Consider the following 11,892-nt stretch of genomic DNA (forward strand, 5'->3'; position numbering starts at 1 on the left):
AGAATGTTGCAATGATTGCTGTGTGCAGTCACTATTTTAAGTTTTTATAAAGAGCGGTAGAATTCCTGGGTCACGGAGGAACATGTTGAGATGAAATGAAATGAATCTTTGCATCTATTTTTTGTTGAAACAGTAAAGTCCCACAAACAACAGAACAGTGAAACAGCCATTTTATTAGTTTCTGGATACAATACCGGGAAATTGTGGAATCATGTTTTCCATTGCTGAAGCTTCATAATTACTTCCTGGTATAAAGTTCAGAAAGCCACAGTTTTATCCTAACAATGCCATGAATTTTCCTTTTAATAACTTTTGATTTCAGACATTTTCTTGAAGAGAGCGGGTGCAACATTTTAAGTATAGGTTTATTTAGGGAAACACCATGAATATTTCATATGGTTACTCTTCATTTGCCAACACTTGATTGTTTTTCTGTAATTCTGGTAATTCTGGTAGGACTGCTCTGGTGTAGAAATCTTCGAGTTTATTTTCAGTCTCCTTCCAGAACTTATTATCAGATTTTACTGGGACAATGGCAACATCACGGTCAGTATAGACTACAAGGTCAGCCTGCTCGAGGCCTGCAACTGCCAACTGGCATTGAATCTGGGTGAAATAGGGATGATTCTTTTTCAGTTGAAGTTCACCGTTGTTGCGTTCCAAGCAGAATGTTTTATCTTCGCAAGCTTTGTTGATGGTGTGATTTTTGTGTTTGTAGGGGCACTTGATTTCAACCAGGCCAATGGTATCCCCTGTTGCCTTGTCAACCACTACTCCATCAGGACTTGCTGCCAACCAGTGCTTTTCTGGGTCAACAAACAGCCCACATGACTTGACATGTACCTGGCGCTCGATGTCCTCAGACTTTAGCTTCTCATATTTTTTGATAGCCACGGACTCATTCTGGACACCCCATTTCATTGCAGGCGTCATAACATTTGAGCCCTGGCCCAAAATAGGCTTAAGATAGGACTGAGGAACCTCAGTGCTTTTACCATTCACAAACTTGCTGTGGGAAATCTTATGCGCTACTGAGGCAGTGATTCGGTTTCTACGCTGCTCAAACCAAGCTGGATTTTCCCTTTGACCCCGTGTCTCTTTCTCAATTTCTGCTACCCTCTGCTTACTGATCATCTCTGGTTGGGTAGAAATGCTGGCTTGACTGTTTTTATCAACTTGCTTGTTGGTGTGTCTCTCTTTACCCAATGCCTTGGATCCAGAGTTGGCATTACCAGTAACCAACGTGGTTTGTGTGACACCATTACCATTGCCTTCTGCTCCTTTGGTAGTTGACTTGGTGGATCTCTGTGTTTCAGTGTTTCTGGTGTTAACAGTTGGGTTCCGAGATCTTCCAGTGTTTGACGGCTTGGTTGAGCTGGGACTCCCACCCTTTGATCTACCTCCTTGGCTTCTAGATCCTGAACCCCTTGGACTGGCTGCTTTAGCAGCTGGAAGCAGAGCTCCCTCCTGAGGCATTGGTGGTTTTGCATCAGCTCCCTGATTTCTCCAATGACTAGATGGTCTTCCTGCCATTTGGTGAATGGTTAAAGTTTCTGTCAATGAAAACATCAATTAAAAAAATTTTTAAATAAAATTAACTTTATATTAGTTGAGAAACATATGAAATGGTGCAAGAGGAAGATGAATAGGATATACCAATAATTCACTGATATGATTGAGGGTGGGAAGACCAGAGATGCAGCAACACTGCAGAGAGGTTGGGAGAGTCTTGTTTTTGCCAAATCACAAAATAAGGAGATTAGTTACGGTGCAAGTTATTTCTGCTGCTACATTTCTGGTCCATTAATTCTGAAAAATGAAGTTAAAATCCAAACTAGTTTGAGAATTTGAATTCAGTAAAGTGATCATAAAATTATTCAAGTCTTAAAAATTTTATTTGAAAAGTCATTAATGCCCTTTAGGGAAGGAGATTTGCTGTTCACCCTGGGCCTGTATGTACCAGTATTGTTCTGAAAGGTTGCTATCAAACTGTTACTGATAGTTCAAGAATTCTGCTCACCACCCCCAACCTGGGGCAGGCATTAAATTCTGGCCTTAGTGCTTAAGAAATAGGAACTTCCAGTAGTACGACAGCTGATCTAACATTCCATACATCAACTTTCCTGTCCTTTCCCCATTCCTGTAATGAACAAGAATCCAAGTATATTAATCCTACTCTTAAATATACACAAGGACACCTTCCCAGTGTTCTCTATGGCAAGGAGTACCAAAGACACTAAACCCTTGGAAGAAATTCCTCCTCATTTCAGTCTTAAATGGGTACCCCTTAATTCAGAAATTATGCCCTCTGCTCTTGAGGTCTCCCATGAAGGGAAGTATCCTCCCAGCATTCACCCTGTCAAGCCACACTGTCTTCTAAATTTCAATGAGTCAAGTCCCAACCTGTTTAACCCTTGCTCATCAGCCTGGTGAACCTTCTCTGAACTTCCTCCAATGAATTACTATATTTCCTTTCAATAAGGAGACCAAAGAACACACTACCTCAAATGTGCTCTCATCAGCACCTAGTATGATTGCATTAAGACTTCCCTATTTTTATATTCCAACCTCCTTGAAACAAGGGCCAATATTCCAATAGACTTCCTAATAACTTGCTGCACCTGTGTGCTAGTTTTGCTTTGTGCATAAGTACCCCAATGCCCTTTTATGTTGCAGCTTTTCTGCATTTGAGGAATACTGGTCATTTGTTCTCCCTTCTAAAATGAACAACTTGACACCTTCCCACGTACTCCATTTGCCAACCTTTTGTCCTCTTAACTATCAATGTGTCTGTAAACTATTTGTATCCCTCTCATCCTGCCTTTCCGCCTGCTTTTTGCATTGTTTGCCAATGAATTCCATGCTAGAGAATAAATACAAAAATGAGAGGATTTACTAAGAAAGTTCAGTAAAAGAGATTAATGCATTGGAAACTATAGAACCTACTACATTAAAGGAGAGGAAGAAAAATATATAAGACAGATAAGGTTAAAAAAATTTACCTATTTGTGCACAAAGTGAATACTGAGGCAAAGGAAACAATTGAAAAGGTTGATTTTAAAAAAATGGTCAAAAACATGATGCTAAGTATCCACAACATAGAAAGAGGCCATTATCCCATCAACAGCATATTTTTGTGCTCTTCTCGCCATTTTGTGTTTATCTAGATTCCCTACAAATTTATGTAAAATACTTGTCTTACCACCTCTCTGCAGTAGTCAGTTCCAGATTCTCACCAGATAAAGAAGTTTCTCCTGAACTCATGATTGGATTATTAACTCCGATCCTAGATATGACACCCAGGTCCCTGCAGGTGGAGCCAATTTTTCTTGCGCTTTCCTAAGTGTAAAGCCTTCTGTAAGGACCAACCCTCAGTCCTAGGGAAAAGAGGCCAAACCCATCCAATTGTCCCTGATAATTGTAACATCTCAAATTTTGATATTGTCCTTGTAAATCCTTTTTGTGTGCTAAAATATAGACCATTTATGCCACAGGAAAGAGAACATTTGGTTCCCTGTACTAGTCAAACATAAGGACATTCAGCTCAGTTCCATTTTCCAGCATTTGGTTTGTGGCTCTTCAGATTATGGCATTTGGGGTACATATCCAGACATCTTGGATCTTCTGCTTCAATGATGCTTTGAGGCAAAGAGTTCCAGATTCCAACCACCCATTAGTGAAAACATTTTTCCTCATTTCCCTCTAACCTTTATAACAAACACTTTAAATCTATGCCTCCTAGTTAGTGAAACTTATGTCTTCTCCATTTTGTTTTTTTTGTTATGGAGTCTAGAACTGTACACACTACTGCATGGTATCTAACCAAGTGTCTGCTTTTCAAATCTAGTTCTCAAGAAATGAACCCAAGTATTTTGTTTGCTTTATTAATTAACATTGCCACTTTGTGATTTGTGTCTGTCTCCCTGGTCTGTCTGCCCCTACAACACTGAGACACTGAACTTCCAAATAGATTTGTACTCTCTCCTCAAAAAAAATGCATCTTCTCACTTAACCATATTGAAGTTCATTTGCCAAAAATCATACTGTCTGTAAGATTATTTATGTTTTTCAGTAATGTATTACAGTCCTCCTCCAAATTATGTACAACACTCTCCCTCCCAATTGTTGAAACATTTTAAGGGCAGGAATTAAATCAAAATACTACTGGAAGGGGAAATGCACTCCTATTGTGCCAACTCTCTCTCTACATACCTCAAGATTTTTGGTGGACACCATGTGTTCAGTTGCCAAGGACACTCCAGACACAACTGTCCCTGTGGAAGACAGGCAAGCAGGTGGATAACTAATCTGTCTTATGGCCCACTGCCTGGACCTGTTGATAGCTACTTACACCAGGTCCACAGCATTGATCTCTCTGCCTAGCAGCATGGGCTAATTGCTCTCTGTAAAACCTTGGAGTGGCTCTGCAAGCACACAGTTTAGACGGAATGGTGGCTATGAAGAGGTTTTCTGACCTGCCTGCCACCACCACCACACCCCAAACACACTATAGCCCCAAAACCAGGTGCCCAAAGATCAGGATCATTGGGCTGACGTGCAGCCAGAAGAACACTGTTTTGTTAAACACATAGGGGTGGAATCTCCCACAACCATTAAAACAGCAGAATCAACAGTTTTGCCAGAAGTTGGAGAACTACCTTGATCTACAGTTGTATAGAAGGCTGTGTACAACATCCTTCACCCCTAGGTCCCCAGTGGATAGTCACAATACTCTTGCTTAGTATCCTCCACAGGAACCCAGCTTTTTATTTTTATTTTGAAAAATCTCTCTCTGAAAACCATCTGCTTTTTCCAACTTTTTGTTTGCATTATTTGCGGTGGGCATTGCAGCATTTATTGTCCATCCTGAATTTGTCCAGAGGGCAGTTAAGAGTCAACTACTTGGCCATGGGTCTGGAGTCACATGTAGGACAGATGGTAGTCTTGCTTTCCTGAAGGATGCTGATGAACCAAAGAAAACAACCTTTTTTGAAAAACAGCCAATCACCAAATCACCCAAATGACTAATTATCAAACAACAAATAGCTTTTACTGCCCAGCACCGTAACAGCAATAACAAAAAGGTGAGGAAACAAGGGAAGAATACTGCTCTCCGTTTTATTTTCACAGGGTTCTCACCAAATTACTTGGAAACCTAGCTATTTTTTTGAAAAAAATGAATCCCCATTAAATTTGAGAGAGATCCAATTAACAAGTATTGACCATGCGGAGAGTTAGTAAAGAGAAATTTCCAGGGATTATAGGGCTGAGTATACCACTGTCAATTCAGATGCCTAAGTTGATGCAATGTTTCCATTCCTTTCTTTAGGCTTTGTGTGGTTTGATATAATTCAATTGCTTGCTGGGCCACTTCAGGGGACAATTATGAGTAAACCAAATTTCTGTGGTCTGGAATCACATGTAGGCTTGACCAAATAATGATATTGTTGAACCAACTGGACATTTGCGACAAACTACGGTGGTTACATAATATCTGGTTTGTTAATCTTTTCATTCCAGAATGAAAAATAAATTTCATTGAATTCAAATTTCACCATCTGCAACTCTCGGATTCAAACGTATGTCCTGGGGTTCTGGATAGCTACTCCAATGACACTTTTCCCATGACCATGGACAATCTCATTTGCCCTTAACTCCAGTTTCCTACTCGTTTATTCCTGTATTCTTTTGTATTCTGTGTTTGCTGACACCAACAACTGTTAGACAACTATACTGTATGCTCGATATAACAAAGTGTGGAGCTGGATGAACACAGCAGGCCAAGCAGCATCTTAGGAGCACAAAAGCTGACGTTTCGGGCCCAGACACTTCATCAGAAACGCGGGAGGGGGGGAGGGTTCTGAAATAAATAGGGAGAGAGGGGGAGGCGGATCGAAGATGGGTAGAGGAGAAGCTAGGTGGAGAGGAAACAGACATGTTAAAGGGGCAGGGATGGAGCCTGTAGGGGTGAGTGTAGGTCAGGAGGTAGGGAGGGGATAGATCAATCCGGGGAGGATGGACAGGTCAAGGGGGCAGGATTAGGTTAGTAGATAGGAAATGGAGGTGGGGCTTGAGAAAGGAGGGGAGGAGATAGGCGAGAGAAAGAACAGGTTGGCGGGGGGATGAGCTGGACTGGTTTTGGGATACTGTGGTTGGGGGGAGATTTTGAAGCTGGTGAAATCCACATTGATAGCATTGGGCTGCAGCATTCCCAAGCAGAATATGAGTTGCTATTCCTGAAACCTTCGGGTGACATCGTTGTGGCACTGCAGGAGGCTCAGGATGGACATGTCATCTGAGGAATAGGATGGAGAGTTATTTACTGTGAACCGAGCGTAGGTGTTCGGCAAAGCGGTCCCCAAGCCTCCGCTTGGGTTTCCCCGATGTAGAGGAGGCCACAACGGGTACAGCAGATACACTGTACCACATTGGCAGATGGGCAGGTGAACATCTGCTTGATGTGCCAAGTCTTCTTGGGGCCTCTTGGTGAGGGAGGAGATGTGGGGGCAACTGTAGCACTTCCTGCGGTTGCAGGGGAAAGTAGCGGGTGTGGTGGGGTTGGAGGGGAGTGTGGAGCAGACAAGGGAGTCACGGAGAGAGTGGTCCCTCCGGAAAGCAGACAAGGGTGGGGTTAGAAAAATGTCTTTGGTGGTGCGGTTAGATGGCGGAAGTGTCGGAGGATGATGCGTTGGATCCGGAGGTTGGTCGGGTGGTATGTGAGGACGAGGGAGATTCTCTTTTGCGTTTATTGCGGGGACAGGGTGTGAGGGTTGAGTTGCGGGAGACACGGTCAAGGGCGTTCTTGACCGGGGTGGGGGGGTGGTGGCGAAATACTGCATGCTCATTTGGTAATGTAAAGTTCCAGGTATTGACTGTTATTATGTAGACATTACATCCTCAATAACAGGGGATCTCAACACAGTGGTAGAACAGTTAAGGCTGAAGTTTTTGAAGCCATCTTCACCAGCAGTGACAAGCGGATGATCCTTCTTAGTGGCTTCTGGAGGTTGCCACCATCTTCAGCCAACTCAATTCATTCCCCATGATACAAAGAAACAGCTGGTGGCACTTGAGACTGTAAAGGCTACATGTGATCTTCATAGCATCCCTAGAGTGTGGAAGGAGGCCATTTGGCTCATCAAGTCCACACCAACCTGCCAAAGGCCATCCAATCCAGATCCACAACCGCACCACCCTGTCACCATATCCCTGCATTTCAAATGGCTAATCCACCCACCTTGCACATTCCTGTTCTCGAGGAAACCAGAACACCTGGAGGATATGTAGACAGAAGGAGATGGTGCTAATTCCACACAGATAGTCTCCTGTGAGCGGAATCGAACCCAGAAGCAGCAATGCTAACCACTGAGATCAACAATTGCGAACAGCACTTGCACTGTAATAACCTGCTCATTGATGCTCAATTTAGGTTTTGCCACAGCCACACAACTCTTGACTTCAATACAGTTTTATTTCAAACATTCTGAGTGACCGCCCTTACAGAGTTCATTTGACCGAGTGTGGTATCAAGGAGTCCTTGCGAAACTACAGTCAATGGGAATTGGGGGCTGGGGATTTGGTGGAACTATCTGCCAGATGGAATTGTATCTGTCAAAAAGGAAGATGGTTGGCGTTGTTGGAGGTTAATCATGCCAGCTACAGACCATGTCTGCAGGAGTTCCTTGGCCTAACCATCTTCAGTTGCTTCAGCAAAGACCTCCTTCTGTTGTAAGGTCAGAGATGGGGATGTTCACTGACGATTGCATAATGCTTGGCACCATTTGCAAAACCTCAGATAATAAATCCATGTCCAAATGCAGCACAATGAACAATGTCTAGGTTGGGGTGAGACAAGGCAAGGAATGATTGAATCACACAACCATCAATCACCATCTCCAACACAAGAGATTCTAACCTCTAAATCTTGATATTCAATGATAACACTCTTGTTGAATCCTCTACTATCTAGATCCTTAGGGTTACGATTGATGAAAAACTGAACTGGAGGAGCCACGTTAAATCAATGACGACAAGAGCAGATCAACGGTTAAAAATAGTGCAGCAAATAACTCACCTACCGTTTCAGTAAGGCATGTCAGCCATGTACAAGGCAAAAGTAAGGAATGTGATGGAATACTCCCCACTTGCCAGGATATTTGCAGTTCCAACAGCATTCAAGAAGCTTGAAGCCATTCAAAACAAAAAGGCCGTTTGACTGGCACCACATCCATCAGCATTCACTCCCTGTATTACAGGTGCACAGTAGCAACAGCATAGCCATCCACAAGATGAACTGCAGGAATTCACCAAAGCTCCTTAGACAGAACACAACCACCACCATCGAGAAGGACAAGGGCAGCAGATACATGAGAACACCCAGATGTTTCCCTCCAAAACACTCCAACTCCTGACTTGAAAATGTACGGCCATTCCTTCAATTTTGCTGCGTTAAAATCCTGGAACTCCTTTCCCAATGGCGTTGTAGGGCTACCTGCAGCATGTGACTGCAGCGGCTCACGGATGCTCACCGCCATCTTCTCCAAGGCAACGAGGGATGCGTTGTAAATCCCGGCCCAGCCAAGGGAGCCCACATCCGGTGAATGAAGAAAAAGGATTCTCTTGGATCCCATGGTTAAAACTTGTTTAATGAGCGAGACAGTTAGAAGTAAATGGGTCGTTTTCAGGGTTGGCATTTCTGTCACCAGTGTACCACACGAAGGATCACGCTACTCCCTAGTTCTGTCGTCAACACGTGCGCCGTGGGTGTGACGTCACAGCCAAACGTTGCTGCGCAAGCGCAGCGCAGCTTGGGTTGGCGGGAGCAGCTAAACCAGAAGGCGGCGACCCCCGGTTGGGATAGGGGAAGGTACAATGGGGGCAGAGAGTTTCCCTCCTTCTCGTCCCTGACTGTTCACCGCACTTTTTCCTCCAGTTCTTTTGCCAGATCCCGATCTCTTACCCCCTTTCTCCCCTCCCGGGTCTATCCAACTTCGCCTGTATGCGGCAGTATTTGCTGACACCTACAAATTGTGGCCAACTACGCATGCTATTAATAAAAAAAACATACTAGAAATTGCTGGGAGGACTTCTCTGCACAGTCACCGGACTGGAAACGTTAACACTGCTTTCTTCCTGTAGAAGCTGCCGATTTTCTCCAGCAATTTATAATTTTGTTTCAAATCTTCGGCATCTGTAGTTTTTTTTTGCTTTGTTTTATGCATGCTAATATTTCTGATTTTACAATAAATTTTGAAGTTATTGCCTATATATCCACTTTCGGGTCATTCATAAAGAGGAGTAGGGGAAACAGTCTGATGTGGATGTCCGTTGTCTCACAGAATGGTTTTGATGCATACTATTTCAGCATCAAGTTTGCAAATGGTTTTGCCCCTGTTTGCGAACTTTCCATAAAGCCAATCTTAGAGCGTATGGAACTACAGGAGTCTTATAGTATGGAACTATAGGAATCCCAACATATTTAATGACCAGCGAAAGGAGACAGTAATATCTCAAATAGTCCATCAAGAAAGGGAGTTCATTTGATTTTATTTTCATTTCAAAAGTGAATTTGAGTACAGGGTGGAGTCTAACGACGTAAAGAAATTCTTGCACGCAGTTGCTGATTCAAATATAGCAGATATATCATCTATACATCAAAAATATGCATTGGCGAGGAGGTTAGGCGCTATTCCAGTTGAGACCCAACGTAGAAATTTGCAAGAACTGGGCCTAGAGGAGAGCCCAAGGAACAACATTTATTCATCAATAAATTGTAATGCTCTTACAAAGCGCTGACACAGACTGGCTGGTTGGTTTCAGAGATAATGGGAACTGCAGATGTTGGAGAATTCAAGATAATAAAATGTGAGGCTGGATGAACACAGCAGGCCAAGCAGCATCTCAGGAGCACAAAAGTTGACGTTTCGGGCCTAGACCCTTCATCAGAGAGGGTGGTTGGCTGGTTGGTTTGCCTGTATTATTCTATGGTTCTGTGTACTGGTCTATCATACATTCAATAAAAGAGCAGAAAAACGAGACAAACAAATCCCAGGAGATTAGTGAGGACGGAGAATAAACAAGCACTTTTCAACAGTGACTCACGGGATTTATTTGACGGAGATGCATAACAATCTGTTAATCTGATGTTTTCTGATTTGTTCGCCCTGCATTTTGTTACTTTAAGTCCCCAGTTCTGAGACAAGACACAGGAAATTGTAAGATAAAGCCAACTGTATTTCAAATTGTGAGTTGTAAAGTTCGGGGTTTGGTTATCAAAGTTGCTGTAGCTCCGAAGTTGCATTGCGTAACAAGGCAATACCCCCATAATTGTCCCCCAACAACCCTCCCGCCAAAACCGAAACTCCCACATCCAAAATCCCTGACATTCCCCTCTCCAACCCAACAAATGGGACGGGGTAACTGGTGCTAATAAGTTGCGCTCAGATCTGTGGACTGGGAGTTGAGTTGCTAGTTTGGGGTCTCGGAAACTAGTGGATGGGAGATCAGGAACTGGGCATTTACGGCAAAGTTCTCATTCCCGCAGATATGAGGACCCGTTCTGAATTCTGCCCTGGAAATATTGCAGCAAGTGAAACTGAAAGCAATACAAATCACACTGAAACTTCTAGAGAACGTAACTCTGATCTTTCCCTACCTGGGAATGGACTTCTTACCAGAGATCTCAAAATTCACTGTTTCCGGCAATCAGAAAGCTCCTCTTCCAGCGGTGACTCCTCTCTACCAGTTTCTATTACTTTAACCTTCCACCCCGGGGACATAGGCTCCACCTAACGCCTGATGCAGATACTTGACATTTGAAGCCAGTCTGCAGAATTTAAAAGGGCAATATAGAGTGAGACATGGACCCCATCAGGTACCTTGGTGTGGTGAATGACCAGTACAATTATATTCAGCAATGAGGCAGCATGTAGGAAATATAGACCAGAACGTATTGGTAGAGTTGACCAGTCAGCAGCAGGTTATATAAATGGGAGAATGCCATTCAGCCCTTTGAGTCTATTCTGCCTTTCAGTCAGATCATGTTGATATAGATCGCAACTCTCTTGACTCATGCTTTCTTTACACACTTTCCAAGAAAAATCCCTTATATCACTCTTCAAAGCTTCAATATAACCATTGGGACCTTGGCAACATTCCGATGGATCCACATTGAGTCCTTTCTGAAGCCACATGCACCTTCCGAAGGTTCAGTTTTCAGAACTGAATGCAGTGTATCATTGTGGCCTAAGGAGGCATTTGGATAGCTGCAAAACTCCTTCTCTTCATATTTGTGCCTGCTATTGATATAGATTAATGTTCCATTTGCTTTTTTTGTTTTATTTTTACACCTGATTACACATTTTAGTGATCAGAGATAATGTGAACTGCAGATGCTAGAGAATCCAAGATAATAAAGTGAGGAGCTGGATGAACATAGCAAGCCAAGCAGCATCTTAGGAGCACAAAAGCTGACGTTTCGGGCCTAGACCCTTCATCAGAAAAGGGGGAGGGGAAAGAGGGTGAGGGTTCTGAAATAAATAGGGAGAGAGGGGGATGCGAACCGAAGATGGATAGAGGAATATAGGTGGAGAAGAGGGTATCGTTGGGGAGGTAGGGAGGGGATAGGTCAGTCTGGGGAGGACGTACAGGGGGCAGGATGAGGTTAGAAGTTAGGAAATGGTGCTGTGGCTTGAGGTGGGAGGAGGGGATAGGTGAGAGGAAGAACAGGTTAGGGAGGTGGGGATGAGCTGGGCTGGTTTTGGGATACAGTGGGGAGAGGGGAGATTTTGAAGCTTGTGCAATCCACATTGATACCATTGGGCTGCAGGGTTCCCAAGCGGAATATGAGTTGCTGTTTCTGCAACCTTCGGGTGGCATCATTATGGCACTGCA

At 43.5% G+C, this 11,892-nt stretch overlaps 1 protein-coding gene across 4 annotated transcripts; it reads right to left on the minus strand.

The window, feature by feature from the left end:
- Positions 1-154: 154 nt before the first annotated feature.
- Positions 155-10,774, minus strand: LOC125457416 (uncharacterized). 4 transcript variants are annotated; one of them, XM_048541583.2, is made up of 3 exons: positions 10,655-10,762; positions 4,213-4,274; positions 155-1,553 (listed from the first exon to the last, which is right to left on the minus strand). In XM_048541583.2, exon 3 carries the CDS (start codon positions 1,531-1,533, stop codon positions 400-402), a length of 1,134 nt encoding a protein of 377 aa, XP_048397540.1. In that variant the 5' UTR covers positions 1,534-1,553; positions 4,213-4,274; positions 10,655-10,762; the 3' UTR covers positions 155-399. The 4 variants fall into 4 exon arrangements, with proteins under 4 accessions (XP_048397540.1, XP_048397541.1, XP_048397537.1 ...); XM_048541584.2 differs by having other exon boundaries at positions 10,674-10,727; XM_048541580.2 differs by lacking the exon at positions 4,213-4,274 and having other exon boundaries at positions 10,655-10,774.
- Positions 10,775-11,892: the final 1,118 nt, after the last annotated feature.

Source organism: Stegostoma tigrinum, chromosome 14 (genome assembly GCF_030684315.1).
Source record: "Stegostoma tigrinum isolate sSteTig4 chromosome 14, sSteTig4.hap1, whole genome shotgun sequence".
Classification (NCBI taxonomy): domain Eukaryota; kingdom Metazoa; phylum Chordata; class Chondrichthyes; order Orectolobiformes; family Stegostomatidae; genus Stegostoma; species Stegostoma tigrinum.